Source organism: Pezoporus flaviventris, unplaced genomic scaffold, assembly GCF_033815535.1.
Source record: "Pezoporus flaviventris isolate CSIRO_AGI_PZ_B2104156 unplaced genomic scaffold, CSIRO_AGI_Pfla_v1 ptg000002l, whole genome shotgun sequence".
Classification (NCBI taxonomy): domain Eukaryota; kingdom Metazoa; phylum Chordata; class Aves; order Psittaciformes; family Psittacidae; genus Pezoporus; species Pezoporus flaviventris.
In genome coordinates, this window is record NW_026892550.1 from 59,055,579 (window position 1) to 59,076,973 (window position 21,395).

The 21,395-nt window shown below is 39.6% G+C and overlaps 1 protein-coding gene across 4 annotated transcripts; it reads left to right on the forward strand.

Annotated features, from left to right (window-relative positions):
* Positions 1 to 36: 36 nt before the first annotated feature.
* LOC133283480 (glycerol-3-phosphate acyltransferase 3-like) lies at positions 37 to 21,096 on the forward strand. Of its 4 annotated transcripts, XM_061480270.1 has the most exons (13): positions 37 to 376; positions 9,038 to 9,110; positions 10,435 to 10,705; positions 11,818 to 11,892; positions 12,573 to 12,662; positions 13,584 to 13,677; positions 13,961 to 14,076; positions 15,365 to 15,420; positions 15,773 to 15,858; positions 16,612 to 16,740; positions 17,572 to 17,651; positions 18,113 to 18,230; positions 20,356 to 21,096. In XM_061480270.1, the coding sequence occupies exons 1-12, from the start codon at positions 356 to 358 to the stop codon at positions 18,225 to 18,227; spliced, it is 1,206 nt and encodes a 401-aa protein (XP_061336254.1). In that variant the 5' UTR covers positions 37 to 355; the 3' UTR covers positions 18,228 to 18,230; positions 20,356 to 21,096. The 4 variants fall into 4 exon arrangements, with proteins under 4 accessions (XP_061336254.1, XP_061336243.1, XP_061336265.1 ...); XM_061480259.1 differs by lacking the exon at positions 20,356 to 21,096 and having other exon boundaries at positions 18,113 to 18,743; XM_061480290.1 differs by lacking the exons at positions 37 to 376; positions 20,356 to 21,096 and adding an exon at positions 2,020 to 2,359 and having other exon boundaries at positions 18,113 to 18,743.
* Positions 21,097 to 21,395: the final 299 nt, after the last annotated feature.

The following is a 21,395-nucleotide window of genomic DNA, read 5'->3' on the forward strand; positions in this document are numbered from 1 at the left end:
TTTCCCTCTCTCCTTATGAGAAATATCCCTCTTTCGTGTGCTTAGGCTCATTGCTGAGGCGTCTCATTAGCACAGTCACTACACCTCCCTGGTGTGCTCCACTTCACCCACCTTTCCTGCCTCAAATCAGATCCCAGAAACTACCTCCACCCTCCCGCCTACGAAGTTTTTTAGTGCCCAGCTGACACACATACCAGTCCCCTGTGCCGAGGCTGAAGGCAGCTCTTCAGAGATGTGCTGCCTTGTGCCAGAGGGTCAACACCCACTTACCCAGCTTTCTACTCTATGGCACCCTAGGGAACGTGTTAGCAGGGCAGGCTGCTCGAGGAAGAGACCAGAAATGAGAATGTAAGGAATGTTAGCTAAACACAAATGGGTGAGTAAAGCTGTTGCACAATGAAACATTGTTCCTAGATAAGCCTAGAACTACAGCCTTTTGGTGAGGAAGGTGAGGAATAGTGGGTAATGGTGTGCCTGGCAGCAGAAGTGTAATGGGATAGAGGGGCTTGCAGTTGCCGTTGAGAGAAAAAGCAATGGGAAGGCAGAAAGAATTAAAAATCAAACCCATGAGGTTTTGTAGAACATACAGAAGGCTCAGAAACAGGTCAGCAACAGAAGGGAAGGTAAAGTAGGCAAGCAATGAAAAAAAAAAATGCAAAAGAGAAGTCAGATTGCTGAAGAAGATGTGTAGTTACAGAGACCTGAGGGATGGTATTCAGCAGCAAAACTGAAGGTACAAAAGCTACTTGACTCAGTATATGGCACAAGAAGCGCGTCATGGTATCCTGTGAGCTTGCAACATGTCAAGAGCCTGCTTGTTGGTGCCTGGGTACATGGTATAAACTAGAGGACTTAGTGGTGGTGCAGCTCACTCTGCTATCTCTGCTTCTGTTACTGACTTGAGAATGTTGGCTACTCTTTCTGCAGAGGATCTTTGCGTCTGCTTTCATTTCTAAGGAATCCAGTGTGTATGTACTGTGGTTGCTCCAGAACACAAGGCAAACAATGGTATGGGGATATTTGAAAAGGACAGCCCTGGCTTTAGACAGACATGCTAATATAAACATGTGCAAAGGTAAGATATTTCATGGACCTTTCGTAGGCTATCACGTGGATCTTTCATGGATCTTTCGTAGCATATCACTATCTTGGAAGTTATGCCCTAAATGCTTATGCCACCAAGGTTAGTTAATTTATTCCGTGATAAGGTGGTAAATGAGCAGCTGGTTGGCTCCTCTTAGGTTCCAGAGATAGTTATTCACCTTTGTTTCTTCTGTGATGCATACAAAAAGGCACAAGAGGGGTTGGTGTAATTGGCTGAACTATGTGTCTCCTAAAAAAACACTGAATGAAATTATTGGCATTTTATAGGATAGAAGGAGGCACCTGCTTATCTATTGTATTTGTATTATGTAATCAAATAGATATAAAGGTGGGTGACTTGTTACTTCACCACAGTGCATTTTGTAACCCTGTAATACAGTTTGGCTAATTTCTTGTAGAGCAGTGGAGGGAACAGGTTTTATTGTATTGTCAATTCCTGCCTGATGAAATTTACATCTTGATTACACAGGTGTTATTAAAATAAAATAGTTAATTTAAATATTAAAATGAAATTAAAAAGTCTGACTTGCACCTCAAGCTTCAGTTTGGTTCCTTTGGTCAAATACCAAAACAAGGCAGCTGTTTTGCCGTGAAGTAGAAAGTCTGACTAAATAAGTCGCCGATTTGAGCAAATGTTAGTTTGAGAAGTGTTTCATGTGTATTGAATGAGTTTTAGAAGAGAAGATTTTAGGCAATCTGAAAGCAACACCTACTTAATTCTGTATTGTAATTCACTGGTAGGACACCTTGTGAAAGCTAGTTGACACATTGACAAGTTACTTTATTGGCAGTACCTTATTACTTGGCATATAATATTACTTATGGTTTTTCTTTCTTCTCCCATGTATTATATCTGATGAATAAATGCTTATCAATTAAAAAGTGGGTGGAGTTAGGGCGGGACAGGGTTTAGAAATTACATTATCATTGAGAGCTTCTGTGGTGTCAGGCTTCAGAGGGCAGCAGCCTTCTCCTAAAGGCAGCTTGGGCTCTTAGAATGTTCACGTTTTCTTTGTCTCTTGGAGCTTGCTGGATTCTCCACTACAGATGATCTCATATTGTCAGGAAGGCAGCAGGTTGGCATTTTGAAGGGGCAAACATGGAAGAAAATACAGAGGGCCACGGTTTTGCAGAGGGCAAGATTTTGTTTATCTGGACAATTTTGTTTGTGGCGTTAGTTTTGTTGCCTTCAGTATTTCGAGTGTCACTGGGGATTGCTCATTTCTATGTGAAAATTCTAATAACAATGTTTGAGGTAAGTTGAGAATTGGGTTTAAAAGTTGTATGTTTGCCTCAGGACATGTTTAATAAAAAACCAAAAATCTGTACATTTGACATGGATGCCATAAAAGTCAGCAGAAAGAATTCCATTAATTTGGATGTTTTGTTTGCAGCTTTAACTTACAGGATGGTTCTTTGAATGGTGTCTTTAATCTAGTTATGCACCAGGTTATAACAAGTACTTTTCATTTTGCATCAGGCTATAGCATGTACCAGTTTGAAGTCTGCTTGGGTCAAGCAGAGATTCCATGTTATATTGGTTCTAGATAAAGCTGGCTAGAATACTTCATGACAAGTCAAATATAAATAAAAAGATGTATTAGTTTATGAGGATTGGTAATAAGAATATGTATTTTAGATGTAGATAAGTTTCAGTGTTTTTTGGGGTTATTTTAATGACATGGTATTAATGAATACTGTTGTAGGTAAGAATTCTAATTTTGTGTGTTTGCTTCTTCCAGTTAAAATCTGAGGCATCCAGCAGTCACAAGTTCTGCTGGTGATACTTGAGGAATCAATGCAGCCTTCTAAAACTGTAATTTTTCTAGAGATGAACAGGTCATGGCTAAGATCCTGATTCTGCTGATATCAGTAGAAGTGTTTTGGAGCTTTTACTAAGCCAGAACTACATTTAATTTTTGAAGTCTCACTTTTCATATCCATCAGTGGCCAAAAGTAGATGTTGTGAATTCGTCATATTGAACAGTGTTATATTTCCATTTTCCAGTTGATTAATATTGTCTTTTTTTGGCATAAACCTTCTTTTTGTGAATATACTTTCTGTTTTGTGGCAGAAAACATATTGCTAGTATTGTCACTATTATTAAGCTGTTTGAGCCATTCATTTGTGCAGTACAGCATGTCTGTAACAATGTGATATATTTAATATGATTGTCTTACCTTGCCAATTCTGTCTTATTTCTGTTTTATAATTATTCTCTCTCTCTCTCAATACCGATTAATTTAGCATAGTGTACCTGACAGTTAACTTGCGGGGTTACTTTTTTTCTGATACTGAAATGGGAAATGGGTCCCTGCAGTGGCTATATGTAATATCGGCTTTTATATGTAATTTTTTTTTGTGTTTTAGATCAGCCAGTGTTATGCTGATTACGTTCTTGTTGGTGCCCTGATTAAGAGGCTTGTGGCATTTAGAATTGATTTCATCAGGCGCTCTCATATCAAACACAAACCTGAGGTGTTGCTGGACAGCTTTGCTGCTGCAGTTGGCAGGCATGAAAATCATTCCTGTATTTTTGTTCCTCCTGTGTATTTTCCAGCTTTGAAGGACTTGTGACCCACTCAGTGGTACTTTATGTAGGCAGGTACTTCTCTTTGGAAAAGCATGTTAAATGTTTTTCTTTCTGCAGTTTTTCTAACAAGGTATGAGCATGAAGACTTTGTGTTCACACTGTGGAGGATTAATTTATCAAAAAAAAGAAGTAATTAAGCTGTTGCATAGTCACCTGAGATCTTGCTAATGAGGTAATGCACAAAGACCATCTTTGGTTCCTGTCGTTAGCCTAAATGGTGAAATAAGATGCCTTACTGGACAGCTAGCTCAAAATGCTAACACGGATGCTTAGTCATGTGTTAACACACTACTTACTATATTGCAGGAATGTCAGTGTTCTAGGAAGTACCAAACAACTGTTTGATGTTCCATCGATAATCCATCCTTGAGCACTATGTCAGATTCTCCATTTCATTGCAGTTATTTTAGTCCATTATGTAGACTAAAAAAATTAGTACCAAAGTTCTTACCTTACATTTTTTATTTGCTTCTTAGAGCTATAAATGACTATGCAAAATAGGAGGCAGAGGGAAAACATGTTTTATTTTCCTCATGTTTTGTCAATTTGAAAAATATGAGAGTAGAGGCTGAAATCAAGTATTTTTAAAATCAAAAGATATTTTTTCCAAACCTGTGTTTTCAAGGGAAGCATAGCTGTAGCCCTTTCGGAATTTGCTACGAGCTCCATGTGTTTTAGGATAAAGTCCAAGTTTGCAGATGTATTACTAAGCAATGAGTAATGGTGGCATATGATAAGTAATTTTGATTTCCTGACTTCACAGAAGTGTTTTAGCAGTGTGAACAGTGACTGGAGCAAACACTGGGTAATCTATGTATAGTAATGTTGTAGTGATAGAACAAGGAGTAATAGGTTTAAACCTAAACAGGGGAAGTTCAGGTTAGATATAAGGAAGAAGTTCTTTACTGTGAGGGTGGTGAGGCACTGGAATGGGTTGCCCAGGGAAGCTGTGAATGCTCCACCCCTGGCAGTGTTCAAGGCCAGGTTGGACAGAGCCTTGGGCGACATGGTCTAGTGTGAGGTGTCCCTGTCCATGGCAGGAGGGTTGGAACTGGATGATCTTAAGGTTCCATCGGGGAATCTAGATATCTTTTTGTTTTGTTTTGTTTGTTTGTTTTTGTTTTGGTTTCTTGTTGTTTTTTTTCTTAAGAGCAAACCAATTTTTTTACAAAAGCAAGACCTAAGGTTTGGAAAATTGGGGGGTGGTTGTTTTTATTTGTGGGGTTTTAGGTTTTGTGAGGCTTTTGTGTTTGTCGTGGGTTTTTTTTTTTCATGTTGTGGCTTTTGGGGGGCTTATTTTTCAGGTTATATGGATGGTATGATAGTAGAAGATCTCCAAGACAGTAATTTCTCAATTTAATAATTGCTAGCTCATAATTACTATTATTACCCTTCCTTTATCCATTACATATTTCTGGAAATGATAACAAAGAATTTAGTTTGTTTTCTTATAGGGTTATTCTTTCCTATATGATTGTAAGCTTTTATTGTGAAATAATGTGTTTTCTCTAAGCTTTTATTTGCTTGTCCGTAATGAGGTTTGGTGGAAATGACACTACTAGCAAAACTGTGCTAGGAACATGATTCCAGCCCTTTAGCACTGCAGCTGCAAAGGAAAATATGTTTATTAGGATGAAATCTACACCATGATCTTTTAGTCCTGTGGAGAGTCAAATGCACATGTTGAACAGCTGTAGCTCCACGTGCCCAGAATCTTCTGAAATTTCATGGGATCTGAGCTTCTGTAGGCAGTTGGAGTATTGTTGTTCCGTGAGAAATACGCACATGTAGGAAAGACATCAGCCAACTAATAATTGTGGATTTTCTTTGAGCTGATAGCTCACTTGTACACTGAGGTAGCTAATATGCTGTAAACTCCCATTGCAGCATGGGCACATGTTGCAGACATCTAAGCTAGTGGAAGAAACTCACTGCTGTGCTTTCAAATACATGGTTATCCTGAGCTAGCCAGTGCATCACAACCATCTCAAACAAATGTTTGGGACCCTTCTCAACCTGTTTCATTTCCCTCACTAGAATGGCCAGGAGATTTGTCAGTGCTTTTCACTCTTTGATTGTGGACAGACACTGCTTGCACTTCCTCTCATACATTCAGTATCATACAGAGATCATTTGATCTGGGTTCTCATCTGGGACCTGAGAGGAGAAATGACACCAGGCACAAAAGACTGTTGGATGAAAAGCTCCTAAGTGCTTGATCTTAGGTGGTGATTTTTACTGACTTTCTGTTTGTATAGGAAGACTTTAAATGGAGTAATTGCCCCAAGGCCTTTGTCACACATGAGAACAAAGCCAAGAAAAGGATTGAAAAATGCCAGTGTAATGAGTGATTAGAAAAAACCTCTGTGAGAAGAGAGAGAAGAGGCAGTAGAATGTGGGATGTAGAAGAAGAGAGGCAAAAAAGAATTATTATATAGTATGGAAAAATGGAATACCAAACAACACACTGAACTGTACTTAAAAGGAAAATGGGAGGAAAAAACAAATGCTATTTTAAAAAATGAACATTCCATATTGTACAGTTTTTCATGTCATGTCCTATGAAGAAAATAGTTTAATGAAGTATTTGGCACCCTTATTTTGTTCAGAACTTAATTACAGGAAGCCTCAAACAAATGGACTGTTCAAATTAAGCTGCCAAGGCTTCACAGTTTCAGCTGGCATCACTCATTGGATATTTGGACTTCTTGTGTCCTTATCACTTCAGAAATGGGAAGGAGAAAAGCACAGCACCTGAGTTCTCATTCGGTCAGCAAACTTAGGAAATTAAGTTGCTCTATTTAATGCTTAAATTCTGTGTTAGTTGCAACATCTCTGTTTTTGTAAGGTATTTAAAACATCCTTTCATTACTGTTTTGCAACAAAGACCAGCATGACAGCTGTGTCTCAATACTGTGCAAAACAAAGGTGATCACAAAGCCTTATTTCATTTTTAAAAACAAATTGAACATACAGATGCTACCAAATGCAGAACAGCATAGAAGCTGCTCTGCCGGGTCAGTGCGGAGTTTGACCCAGATGGGCAGCCTGGCTTTGACAGGCGTCAACTCAATTGCTTGATGAAAAGCCTAAGAGCTGCATGATTGTACAGTCCTATTGCCAGGAATGCCCTCCCAGCTGCTTGTTACTTCAGCCGCCAGTGCCAGTTCATGGATTTGGAGAGTTTTGTGTCCCGTGATGATTTTCATCTGAGTTTTTATGTAACTCTTCCCATTTCAGGTGATCTCTGGCAATATGTCCTGGACAATGCGCTCCATAACTTGTGTTTTGTGGAAAGATAGTACCTTTTTCTTGCTTATATATTCTGCCCAACACTTTCCTATGGTGCTCCCCAGTTCTTGTACTAGAAGAGAAAATGTTAACTGCTCCTTATGCACCTGCTTTGTGCCAGTCCAGATTTGCAGACTTTTGTTATATGCTGTCTTAGCCAGCTCTCCTCCAAGCAAACAAGCTTTGTGTAAGCATTCACCTGTTGAAAGCTCTTATCTACTTTGTCCTCTGCTTGGCTGACTATTTAATTATACACTGGCACTTTTGTCCCAGTTTCTCTGTGCTACAAAGCAGGAGCTTTTATTTGTGAACTTTATAAATTTTTGTTGGTTTTGACTTGTCTTGCTCATTTGAATTAGTTAGAATACATTTGGTGAGTCAGCAGTCAGTGATTATCACCCTTTTCTACCTGGGATTCAAAAGCCAGCCTCCTTGATGTATTCCAAATTGTTTGAGACAGTATGAACAAATTAATTTCTGGAGGTACTTGCCAACTGGCAGGTGCATAATCATGTAGGAGGACCCTGATGAGCAAGATAAGAGTGGTAGACAAGGGAACGCAAAGTAGAGAGTAAGGCAAAAGGCTTTATTTGTCAACCTAGATGATTTTTATTTTATTCCTCCCTCATGTCATACAACTCTCCTAGAGGATATTGGGAAAGGGTTGAGGGACAACAGTGCATTATAAAGAGGTTAGGTTTGCCTCATGTCTGCCTTTACTCTCTTTTGCAACATTCTTGTTCCTCTGCCATATATTCTTTCTTATCTCAGTGTGTGGGCTGCTGTTTTCATGACATCTTCTGACTCCCCAGTTCTGAATGACTCTCCATGTGTTGCAAAATACTGAGAGATGGCATATGGTTTGCCTTTCCTAGGGAACAGTTGGAAACTATAGACAAGGCGAAGATCTGTGGTGTTTGTTTGGTGGTGGGGTTTTTTGTGTTGTTTTCAATATGGTGCTGTAGTAGATAGTTTGCATGAAGCTTAAAATACCACATCACTACCTATTCTGCTTACTCTTTTTTTTTAATTTTCTTTTAAAATGGCAGGTAAAAAAAAAGTCAGCTAAGGGTAACGGTAATATCTTATTTATGCCATGATAAAATATCCGTTTTTATTACTGACTTAAACTTCAATAGCTACAGAAGGAGATGGTAGAAAGCATGTGAAACCTAATGATGGCAAAAAAGCTAGTTGGTGTTAGCATATGCAGCATGTTGTAATGTGGTGATGACTATTTGAGGTCAAGCTTCATGGTAACTTCAGTGGCTGCGCATGTCAGTAAGAGCGAATAAACTGTTTAGCAAGAGTTTATCCTGAAACAAACAGATATGTCCTTATCTGTTGTAGGTGGGAAGCCTTAATAGCAGGAATACAGGAATATCTAGTACTCATGAGAGCTACTATTTATGTCTATATAATTATGATGAAAATATTCCAAACTATGAAAACTTCAAAAATTAGTCATATTGGTATATTTGATTTTGCTAATGGAGGAGTTTTATGCTACTCTCCACAGGGAGGAGAAACTTGTTTTAACTCAGAAAGGTAAAAGACAGGGAAAGGTGAAAGCTACTTCAGAAATGCTATGGATACGAAATGCTCTCCTCTGTTTTCTGTTAACAGAAACTGCATGAATGCCCTAAAACTGAGGTAATCTTCTTTTATTATTCAAAGTTATTTTTTAAATCTATTTTTTCCGGCATGTCTGTAATGTCAGTGATAGCATTTCTCATCATTCTGTTGCCCGAAGGTAACTGGGGAAAAGAGAGGTTTGGACCCAAGGATCTCACAGAGTCTCTTAGGTAGCTCAGTAATTTGTGGGGCCCAGGGAAAAAAACCTACCTGCTTGTGCTACACCATTTTTCCTGCAAATGGCAAAATCTATGTAACAAATGAAAAGGAGTCATGCAGGGTAGTCTGTGCTGAAAATCTAAGAACTGGCTTCAATAAAAGAGGCTCAGACAATTCACCTAAGGTAATTATAGAATGTCTGGAAATAATGAAATGAAAACCATCAACATCTGCCTTTCTTGTTTTGGGAACAGTGGGCCACCCTGCAGATCGAGGAGGGAGTAAAAAAGCAGAAGGCGATGGCACTTGAAAATTTAATCTCCACTGGTAAGATCTCTGACTGAAGGTGACACAGCACTATTCATCTTGTTCAAAGGAAACTATTTTAAAATCTTACCTAGAAAAGAGTAAACAGGAATATAAATATGCATCTGATGTTTTTTAAGTAAGAAAACTGGAATGGTGAAAATAGAGTTTGATGGGCAAATAACTTCCGAAGTAACAAACCTACAAAAGAGATTTTAAGTACATTATAAGCAAGGTAATTGGTGAATGGGTGAGTCTTCTGACTAAAAGTGTTACAGACTAGTGTAGGTATAGAAAGATGTTACTGATAAGCATTTGAGAAGCTGTCCTTGTTCTCATGAGTATTTAGTACTTGACTCAATCAGCTCGCTCTCTCTCTACAACATTAGGAGGAATGAGTATTCTTTGCCTTTGATGTTGGTGTGTATGGATTCTCTCATGCTTCTTGTAACTTCTAGCATGCAAAAAGGTGGGGTCTGTCAAGTAAAGAAGCTAACCATCCCACAGATCAGTTACAATTTGCATCCTTCTCTAGGCATGGGAATAAAGTCTGAGAGAGTAGTAATTTTTTTCTTCCTAACTACTTTTCCTTTCTTCTTTGACCAAAGGGGACTGGGCTAAGTTCTCATAGTGATCCTTTTACTTGTAGTGCCATGTTTAGTCATGTAGGCTGCTTGGGTTCTCAGCTAGTGAACTTAGGTCTGATGATTTCTTGGACATTGAAGGTTTGACTGAAGTGCAGCCGGATGAAAGTTTATGATTGTGATGGGGGCTAGTATGTTAAGATAATTTAAATGTACACAATGCTTCTACGTTACACAATGTGTAACTCGGGGCGGGGGGGGGAATCTAGACACTTAGAAGTTTCTTTATAGTGAAGTGACTCTAAAGGAAAAAGGGTTGGGGGAGAGAGAAAAACATCAGAGGAAGGTGTTTGCAACAACTGGGAAAAAAAGTAAAACTAAATAGCAGCAATAACAACAACTATACAAACACTGCCTGGAGCTGAGTCAAGGCACCAGGAGGACTCTGCAGTCTTGGCAGTACACTGTTGCCATTTCTAGGTGTGTACATACATGTTGTAGGTACTGTGGCCAAGGTTTTATTTGAAGCTTGCTCTGAATGCTCTTTGCCTTTCTTCAATCATTTAGTGGTATTATATGGCCTGGCATTAGAGAAGTGACTTCTGGGATTAAATGCCAGTACATAAATGAGACATAATGATGAAATTATAGTGCTTGGAGTAGGAGGAGAGCTATTTCTAAAAAGCACATGTATTTTACTCTCTTTGGAATCCATACTGTCCATTCCACTGTGTCAAAGGAAGACTCATTTCTTCATGCAGGGATCATCCAGAGAGAGAAAACCTCCATGGAAGAGGAGCTTGCTGGCCAGCGTGGAGGGTGCTTCAACCTTGCTGATGTTATATACTTCTTCAAGAAGGGGTGTGAGGCAATTGCAGAAGATGAAGTCACCCAGCGGTTCTCCTCTGAGGAACTGGTGTCCTGGAATCTCCTCAGCAGAACCAATGCTAACTTGCACCATGTCAGCTGGCAGCTGACTGTTGTGTGGGTCATTGGGATCTTAATTCGGTATTGCCTCCTGATGCCCTTTCGGTAAGCCAGATGTAATTCGCTGGGATCTGTTTTTCATGTTGCTTTTTACAAAAGATGTGAAATAATACACTATTGACTAGTGCAGAATGAAGAACCTGGCAGGACTTTATTTTCCAAGACGCCATCAAAACTCAAATATCCCTAAAAGAAAAAAAGGTGATGAAGATGCACATTTCTCATGTTCAGGATGTTAGTAATTAATTTGGTTTTAAAATCCTGATATGCATAGAAATGATCTGGAGATCTTTTTGTTATGTAAAGGAACAACTGTTTCTGCTGAAAGGATCAGTCTCTGTATGCTGAACACTTGGGATGTGAAACAAAGGCAATGTTCAGGAAGCACAGGGCTGGATGGAGAGACATCTATATAGAATGTATTAGATTTTCAAACTTTTAAAATTGTCTATTAAGCAAAACCCAGCCTTTATCGTATTGACCCAACGGTTACAAGAATCACAGTTAAAAAAATTCATCTGTTCTTGTGAAGAGCAAGTGCTTTTAAAATGTCTTATTCCTTTGGAAGGACGGAATGTTTAAATCATACCAGTCAATCACATAGCAGAGCACGTATCCTGCTTCCATTTACATATGCAGCTTAAAAAGACAACATTTATGTAGAAATGGCTTCAATATTGGGTTTGCTCAGTCATTAGTAATCAATGTTATTTAATTTTTGTGATTATATAGTACCTTACTGCTTGGAGTGGAAGCATGTTCTGAAATTTCTGGATAGGTTTAAAAAATTGAAATGAACCGTGCCTTTTGGCACAGAGAAATCTTATCTGCATTAAAGAACACCAGCCACTACTCACCATCCTCTTTGAACACGATGGCTTCTTTACCACATGAGAGCTTCAGATCAGGGTGTGATGCTTTTTGGAAGATAGACTGCAGGCAGCATGAGGTTTTGTGTACTCAGTGCGGAATTAATTGCAGGAAAACATATGCTCGTATTATCCTGTTGGCCTTAGCTGCTTTTTATTGCTATTTAGATGGTATTAGTGACAGAAGGAAGCATTGTGAAATGGATCAAAGGGTTAAAGAACATATTTTCTTGATTGCTCTTCCAATTTTCCTTCTTGGCATTTAATTAAGATTATTTTCCTTTGTAGCATCTGCTTGGCTGTTTTCACCATCCTCTTGCTAATATCAGCCACTACAGTAGTAGGACAGTTTCCTAATGGGAGGTAGGTATTTTCTGAGGGCTCTTTCCATTCCTTTTTTATTTCTTTAAAGATTTTGATTACTGTGTTGAAATTTAAATCTGCTTGAGTCCAGAGGATTAATGTGGACAATCATGGGGTGACTTTTTCTCCACTGTAAACTCATAGAGCACTACCAGAGAGAGTATGGCAATGGCATCTGGAAGTGGACATGCAATGGAAGCCAGATAGATACTGCTGGAAGCATGTCTTAGAGTGGAAAACAGAGTATGCTCTACTTGAGTCATAATAGGGCAAGTAAATCATCTGTCCTGAGCAATTCTGTATTAGTCCTATGAGATTGTTATGTCCTGTCAGTGCAAAAAATGCATATGTGATTCATCAGCTAAATATTTTTCTATTAAAGTAATGTTAATGAATGAGTCAATAGTGGTTATTTCCAAAGAAAATCTATAAAACAAACTCCTGACTATTATCTTCTCTGCTTCGAATCTTGTGCGCTTTGAATAGATTACAGTAGAAGACTGGAACAAGAATATCTTTGATACCTGATAAGCTTCTCTTGCATGGCATTGTTAGTGCAGTGAATCTTAGTATGGTCTTTCTAATCACAGCTATTGGGAATAATTTGGGGAGTTTACATTATAATGTTCTGTGAATGACTACATAGATGTGGAAATGTATGTTCATTTCATTTCTTTCAGAGTTAAACACTGGCTGGCCAACCAGGTTCAGATGATATGTGCCACATTAGGTATCCGATGCCTGAGTGGACTTGTTCATTTCCACAACAGGTGAGTGGTGCCACCCTCCTCTTGTTGGGTGGGTATTGATTTCTGACAGTACTCAATGTCTCAAGTTGCAGAGTGGGATTCTTATTCCATTACTGCACAGATGCTCTGAAGGTACAACTTGATCCAAGAAACTGTGGATCATCAAGACTCTGTCAAGGTGTTTGCATGCACTACTGTGTTTTCTGTTGTGTGTTGGCAGAGTATGTGAAGGTGAAGTAGTACTATGTTCTCAATTAAACATACACTTAGACATTTTTCTCAATGCTTGCCATCCATGCGTTATAATCACATGCAAGAACATCATCATATTCAGGTGTCCTATCAGACAATTTTTTTGGTAACTAGTTCTTCATGCTTCTCCTAAAGTGGGTTATGGATGGTATTTCAGGAAGTTTTTGTAATATCTTGCTTGCTTAGTGATGGAGCTTTATGTAATGGGGGCTTCTGAAGTATTTTTTTGTTTATGCTTTAGAAAGCAAGAAAAAACATGCTCTAGTGTCTTTGCTTTTAGAGTTTTAGTGTCCAGCTATTCTTTGATATATGCCTCTGAGTGTTAATTTATGCACCTAAAATGCCTATACAAATGAAGTCTTGTATCCTCAGCTAAAAGGAAACTGGTTTTGGTGAAATACCAAAACTACTGAAATATGAAAGGACCCTTGAAAGTACAAGGAAAAATGATTTATCTGCTGTAATGAACTCCCAGAAGTTTTAGTATGTATTATACTAATGTTTAGTATTTTAAAATGTTTTTGTCCTTCTACTTCCTATGGATCTGCAGATAGGCTGTATGCATGAAATACTTTTGTCAGTGAGAGTCTCAGTTGTGGATGTACGCTCACTGGATGGGTCACCTAATAGGTGTAGCCTGTAGTCTGCAGAATAAACATTAAGTAATTACTTTTGTGGCTGTCACTGCAGAGAAAACCGACCACAGGAAGGTGGCATCTGTGTAGCCAACCACACATCTCCATTAGATGTTCTAATCCTGGCCAGTGATGGATGCTATTCCCTGGTACGAACAAGAGAGTTGGTAAATATTGGTAATGTTGGTATGCCCTTAGATGTAGTGTTGGGTAAGAGGATAAACCTACTGGTGGAAAGAGTCGGATTTGATAGCATTCAAACTAGCATTCTGGGCTACAAAATAATAGACACAGGCAAGTGCGTGAACACTTTTGAGCAAAAAGATTGGTATAATTTGTGAATGAGCTTAGAAACTGATGCATTTGTGTTCAGAATTTTATCATTTATGTGTAGTAGTTATGCATAGTAACCAGTTCCTTTTGGGCTTGCAGGTTGGCCAGACACATGGAGGGTTTTTGGGACTTATTCAAAAATCTTGCATGCAAGCCACTCAGCATGTTTTGTTTGAACGCTCAGAAATGAAAGACCGTCATCTGGTGAGGAAAAAGTAAGGTAGTGAGGTGTTGCTTGTTTGCTTAATTGTCCTGTCAGGCCTCTTAATGGTGAGGTCCAAGCTTGAGGCTGTTTTCATCCTGCTTCTCCTTTTGGTGGGCAGCTGTAGGTTGTCATCAGTGTAAGGTTTGGAACTGTGCCATCAATGAAGGTGCAGGGTGTAGCAAGGATCTGCTGAACTTCTGATTGCTTGCCCCGTAACCTTTGGGAATTTCCACATTGCCACAGTTGCCTTGTCTGCCACAGGCAGGATTGAGGAATGTCAGGACAGAAATGGGAATTCTGTCAGTACACCTGCTTCCCAGGTCATGCTACATTTTTCATCAGCTATGAACACTGAAGATGGTTATATCTCCTGTGAATAAAGGGTAAAAGGAGGCTGACTGTAGCAAAAAAAAACCCAAACCAAACAAAACCCAGGAGGCTGGTGCTACCATCTCACTGCTAGAAGCTGGAAGACCACCCTGGAAAAGTGTAGTCTGTTTAGTGCTTATACTGCTATCCAGGCCTGAAATACTGATTCTTGGCAGAGACAGCTTGTTGGACTTTAAGGACATGAACAGGATTGACAGCATGGCAATTCTTACATTCTCAGGTGCTCACAGAGACTGTTCTTAGACATCCTAAATCTTCATGCAGTAGAGTGCAATGCAGCCAACGTTAAGTAAATGTCTGTGACAGTTTGTCCTTAGAAAAATGGAGAGGGTCCCCAGATGCTTTTTTTCTTTTTGATATCTGATGTTTTGGTTTTGTTCTTTAATGCAGATTGGAGGAGAACTGCATGCTCTTGAGTCATAGGAGAAAAGACAGGAAAATGACAGATTTTGTATGTCAGTAACCTGCTTAGGGGTAATAGGGTTTTAAGTGATGCAGAAAATATGGGAAAATAGTGGCATATTTCCGCTATGTGCAGAGAATCATTAGATACATACAAAATGTGAAATATGGCATATATGTCAGTCCAAAGAAGAATTTGACTGTGTTCATAGCTGAAACCTGTCAAAGATAAGGAAGTGATTTTTACATGATTCAAGTACCACCATTCTCTGGCTTCATGATAACTGGGTTAAAATGGTAGTTTTGTAAAAAACCTGTGTTTGCAGTTAGCAAGAGAGAACCTTGAGATAAAGACTTGAAACTAACGTATATCTTGGCTGAGGCTAGGGTAGCAAAGAGCAATTGGGCAAGGCTTTTCTTGTCCTAAGTAAGAGGTAATGGGTGTTTAGGTTCTTGGCCAAATAAAAATATGAAGTGTACACTGAGATTTTATTTTCTCTCCACAGAATTAGAGAACACATTGCAGATAAGGCCAAATTACCCATTTTAATTTTCCCAGAAGGTAGGAAACAACTATATTGATTTTATTGCTCTTCTTACTTTTTGCCACTGAGTGCAGTTTATTATACCCAGTCTTTATAAGTGAGGTGTTTAGTTGGTTTTAGTCTGTAGAATTAATTAGCTCTTGTGAGATATTAGAAGTCAGATTCTATTACTTTACAACAGCTTTTTGACAGTCTATTTTCTTTAGTTTATAGTATGGAAGAGAGAATAGGCCCTGGGATTATGTTTCAGAACTAAAGCTTATTTCTCCTCTAGCAACTTAGGTCTCCGTGAGGACAGCTTTTAGGATTCATTCGCTGATACTATTCTTTGAGTAGATTCAACTTTTAATCTGTTTTAATTCTGGCCAGGTACCTGCATAAACAACACATCAGTAATGATGTTTAAGAAGGGAAGCTTTGAGGTAGGAGGAACCATCCATCCGGTAGCAATCAAGGTAACGTATCTGCAGTTTTCCAAACATGGCAGGACTATTAGCAGAAGCTTCTCATGTCAGAGAAGCTGTTCATGTGTAAACCTTAAAAAGGGGTTGTTCTGTGTGAATAAGGTACTGAATAAGCCCTGAGAAAACAGACTCTTTTCATTTGAGCAGTGTCTTGCAGTTCAGTACAGTATGGAAAATGTTTTGCTGAGTGTCTTTACAGCTGGCTAGGAGGAACCTGAAAAGCACAGTTGCAATTGCTGTGCTGCATGTTCAGCTCAGCCTGTTCTTTCTGTCCTAGAGCTTCTTGGTCTTGTGTGCTTTGGGTATGAAGACTCTTTTCTTGGCACTTCCAAAGCTTTCTGAGTAAACCTAGCTCTAGATACCTTAGTTGCTTTTTCTGCAACTGTAATGTTGCGTTTCTTATGGAAATTCTCATGGAAATTGTTAAAACCGGTGTGAGCATTACCAAGGAAACCTTTGTATTCAACATATCTGTAGATAACAAGTCTTTACATTTTTAATAGATCTGTTGAGATTTTTTCAGTGTGTCTGTCACAGTTTGTGGTCTGTGCTGCTTGTGGAGGTCAACTTAAAAACTTGTAATGAATCCTGAAATGTGGATTTGAATTTACTGCTGCTTTTTGGAGGTGTTATTTGCCCCTAATTTAACAAGTTGAAGTGTTACTTTGTGGCCAAAAAAAAGCAGCTTATGTGATTTAAACTAAGGTAGCAGATCATGCCCTTTTGCTTATTCTTGTTTTTCAGTATGACCCCCGCTTTGGAGATGCATTCTGGAACAGCACAAAGCATTCCATGATGACCTATATTTTTAATATGCTTACCAGCTGGGCTATTGTCTGTAATGTGTGGTACCTGCCACCAATGGTCAAAGAGGTACTTACGTTGTCACATGCTTTGAAAATGCTCATAAAATGTTGTCTGGGGGGAAGTCTGCATTACTACGCATGGTGTGTTGGCATTATGTTTGCAAGCCTTTATTGACGGCTTAATGGATAAAGGCCAGAAAGCAACACTGTGGTCTGAAAATTAAGTGAGCACAGATTTATTTGGGTTAATTATCTTCAAGTAAAAATTACTCTTGTAGGTATTCAGACATTTCTGCATCATGCTCCCTATTGCTCCCAAACAGCATCTTTACTTGGGTGCAGCTGCCTTGCTTTCCTCTGCTTGCAGAGACTAAAAGAGATGTTCAAATGTGGTTTTATGCTGCAGGAGTAGTCCCCCTCAGCCTGGCACAGACCTCCCTTTTTTACTCCACAAGTAACACATAGATTCAGGCCTTCTCCTCACTCCATACGGGGGTGCTTTTGCCATGTCTCCCCACACTACCTTCATCTGCACAGCTTCCTTTTACTTCCTTGTTTCTCAGCCCTGCAGAATACCCAGCTTATCTTTTGCCAGCAGCTTTACCCCACAGCTGAAGTACTGGGAGCAGATGTATTTCCAGTTCTGGACAGACCTATGACCTCATGCTGTGTATTGTTTGAGACTGCCCCAGAAAACAGAGCCTTAGTTCTTTTTGGCATCAAATGGTAGCAAAGCAGGCAGTTTTCCCTAGGACCATCTGGAACTGCCCTGCAGGTCACATTTGGCTTGAGGGCCTGGCATGAGCCCAAGTGCCTGCTGTCTAACAAGAAGTATCCTTATAAGTAAGACACACAGGAAATGTTTCAGTTGCAAAGCAAGTAATTCATTCTTTGTCAGGAAGAAGAAGATGCTGTTCGCTTTGCCAACAGAGTCAAGGCTGTCATTGCTGCTCGAGCAGGAATGTCTGTTCTTCCTTGGTAAGAAGCAACACCTTTGAGGTTGGGTTTAAAGCATTTTTAGGTGTTCTGAAATGTTAGCTTGGAATCCTTTAAAAATTCTTCCAAATTTGCTTTGCTTGCACTTTAGTCCATCATCCTTCATGACTTTGAATCAGAAAATACTACTTTATTCCTTGAGCAATTTCACTAGGATAAATAGAATAATAAAGTATAAAAAGAGAAATGGATCTGACAGGTGAATGTAGCCGGGAGGTAGTATTTGGTGAAAAGAAATTATTTGCTTGTTAAATATGAGGTTAAAGGCAAGGCATTGCTTGTGTTGTGTACATCTTTACAGTACAAATCATTTAGCATTGTATTGCAAAAGCCAACATTTGGGGTGAAAACTGCTTTGACTATGTAGTCTAAATAGTGTAATGTTTTTCTGCCTTTTTCACCCTGAAGTGAGCTCAAGGCTGTTTCTTTTCTGTATCTTTCAGGGATGGGGGACTGAAAAGGAAAAAGGTCAAAGAGTCTTTCAAGGAAGAGCAACAGAAAAAATACTGCCAGTTGGTAATAGAAAATGGATCTGTGGGAAATGGAAATGTTTGTTAAATGGTATTTATTTTATCTCATTTCTTAAATTACTTAATCTCTACCAGAAAATGGGCTATTTTTTACATTAAACCTGACATGTTCTCTTTCTGTCCCTGTAAGATACTTTGCAAATGACACAGCAGGGAAACCATAAAGAGCTAATATTTTGTATTAAACAAAGATATCATTTATGTAAGTAGGAAGATTTACAGTATATTAGTAAAATTCTCACTGATGTTGAATGAGAAGAGTCTGGAATAAATTATGAGATTCATTAAACTACCTTTTTTAAATCTTTGCATTACACTGAAGGCTTAAACAGTAACTTCTGAAGTTGTAATAAACCACTTCTATGCCTGGATTGGTGGTTTTCCTGTGAGCCACAGTCAGTGTTGTGCTGTAGAGGCAGCTCTCCTGATTTTAGAAGATATTAGGACATCAAGCAGTTCACCAAAATATGTTTTCCAAATTACAAGTTGAAAAGAAGTGTTGGATGTCAAAGGGAAAGAGGCAGTCACTGACTTCACCCTCCATGTCACAGGGATGGAAGCTGGGGTGGAACTGGTGGTTGCCTACGACAGTGGACAGGATGTGTTAGAGAGACCCTCCCACACAGGAGGTTCAAGAAGGACCCCCTTGCTTTCCAGCTGATCCTCAGATACCAGAGGTGCATCTGGATTCAATCCTAGTCAATGGCTTATGTCTAAAAGGATTGTGTAGTGCTTGCACCTCCATGTCTAAATTTGTCCCGCATGCCAATCAGTTTTACTGTCATGTTGCAAGGGGGGTGTCCTCAAACCCTTTACATTTGACCAGCCTCACAGTTTCCTAAGAAAGTTGGGACTCTTGTGTCTGACTGGCCCATCCAGTGCCTCATTAAGGGGACCTCACTTTACAGCCCACCAAATTGGAGTGTGATTCAACCAACCTGTTCAGAGACGTGCACTGACAGCATCCCCCAGTTAAATCCCTTATTACAATTATTCAAGTCTCTGGAGACTCATACAAAAGGGACTTCAGCTGGAGATTTATACAAAACACAAGTTTGTGAGAAGATAAGGTTCAGAGATTGCTGGTGATAAGATACTGTCTGCAAAAACAAGCTTGAATTGATACACAACCAGACTATAATCGCTAGCTAGTGTGAGTTAGTCATTCAACACGCATAATATAAAGTTCTTGCCCAAGAGGTGTCCCTGTGGGGCAGAAGACAGGTTCAGCATGTCAACTGATCCCAGAGGTTACAATGGAGTCTTCTCCAGCTCCTCCCCTCTTCTATACATCTATACTTCACTTTCAGGTGGAGCTTGAGTGACTGTAGTCATCCATTCTTTTACTATTGATTGGTGTAAAATTCTCTCACTTTTAAAGATATAGCCAATGAAATATATAAAGTGTGTGCTCAGAGAGGGGTGGTCATACCTTGGAGGTGGGTAACTTTGGGGTGGAGGTGTGTGTTACTATTACAACAACATCATAATGAGCAAGGTTCACTTAAGGAAAGTGATTTTGCCATAGTTGCTGACTCAGCAACAGGCATCTCTTATATTTCCCTTTTGACAACTGTCACGTGGCTTATCAGCTGTGTGGTACCATCCAGGCAGGTTGTCTCACCTAGGGAACCATGGTGGAGCAGATTCTGTGCATGCCAAGCATCCTGAAAGGGGCAACTCTATTTCACCCAAAAAAGGTTTCTGTAATACTACAACTTCTGCCAGATCCCAGTTTTCTCTTATCCCTCCCCCCGCACTGATTTTCACACAGACTTTCCAGGGTCCCACTGACAAACAGCAGAACAGCATCCCTGATGCCTGTGTGTGTGACAGTGGGATAAACTAGTTGCAGCCAAGGACAATGTCATAGCAAAACACATCTTATCTTTTGTACTGTGTCTTCTTATTTTGCTGTATTCCTTACTGTGTCTGTTTGTATGCATCACACAAATTAAAGAAAACCTGTGACCTGACCTCTGTTATCCTCTGTTGTAATTATTTCTGGATAATTTGTGCCAAGTGATAGGCTTGGATGGAAGAGAATGAATATTTCAGTGGATCAGGCACTCAAAAAAACAAGCTGAAACTTAAAAAAAACCCAATCTGTCAGCGTAAGTAATGCTTTTGGGCTTATTTATTTATTTGTTTTCTAGCTGTGCAAGCTACACAGACAAGTTGCATCACCATCTTAGAGAAGCCTGTGGCTCTGTCTTCTTCAAGATGACAAACTACTGTTTACCACTTAACGTGTCTTCCTTTCAGATCCTTACCCAATGGGCCTTGCACTTTTAATTGACTGGGTGGCCTCTTCTCCAAAAGAAATATGAGGGCCTTCAGATATGGCTAATCAGTGTAGGGGAGACCTACACTGTAAAGCACAGCCTTGCTTTGTAACTTGGTGCTGCTTTCTGATACCTACATATGAATCATCTAAGTGATGTTAACTGTTGCTGGATTCCCTAATTCTCTTGACTCCAAATGTTTTTTTCTACAGCTATGTCTTATCTTTGGGAATGTCTGAAATGCTCTTCTCTCTCCAACTTCTGCTGACCTGCTTTACGTTATTGGCAGACCCATCTTTTTCTTGACTCGCTGTTTTTTAAGATGCGTTTCAGTAATTCTACATCCATGCAGGACGAGAAATGTGAGCAGCATGCCATCTAGTGGCACCTAGTTAGCGGTAGCGATCTCTCCCTTGCAGGGTTGCCTAATTCCGAGGAATTAATCTTTCATTTCTCCTACATTTCCAGGAAAACATGAAAACGTAGAAATAACTCCGTATATCCCAAACACAGGATCTTTGATTATCAGTCATGGTGTACCACCAGCAAAGCATGTGCTTGTTCTAAGTTTCAGCAGCCTGTGTTCTGTGCAGTTTCCCCAGGCTGCCTCTTCCCTATAGAATCATAGAATCGTTAGGGTTGGAAAGGACCTTAAGATCATCTAGTTCCAACCTCCCCTGCCGTGGGGCAGGGACACCTTATGCTAAATCATATCACCCAAGGCCTCATCCAACCTGGCCTTGAACACTGCCAGGGATGGAGCATTCAGAACCTCCCTGGGCAACCCATCCCAGTGCCTCACCACCCTAACAGGAAAGAATTTCCTTCTTATAGCCAACCTAAACTTCCCCTGTTTAAGTTTTAACCCAGTACCTTGACATTGTTCCTGACCAGGGGCTGGGGACACTGTC

What these genes read in the sequence shown, in the direction of transcription:
- LOC133283480 (XM_061480290.1), top strand. Translation starts at nt 2,204, where the DNA reads ATGGAAGAAAATACAGAGGGCCACGGTTTTGCAGAGGGCAAGATTTTG. An exon ending in GGACAGTTTCCTAATGGGAG is followed by an intron (nt 11,893 to 12,572) that starts GTAGGTATTTTC and finishes CATTTCTTTCAG; the next exon opens with AGTTAAACACTGGCTGGCCA. An exon ending in CTTGTTCATTTCCACAACAG is followed by an intron (nt 12,663 to 13,583) that starts GTGAGTGGTGCC and finishes CTGTCACTGCAG; the next exon opens with AGAAAACCGACCACAGGAAG.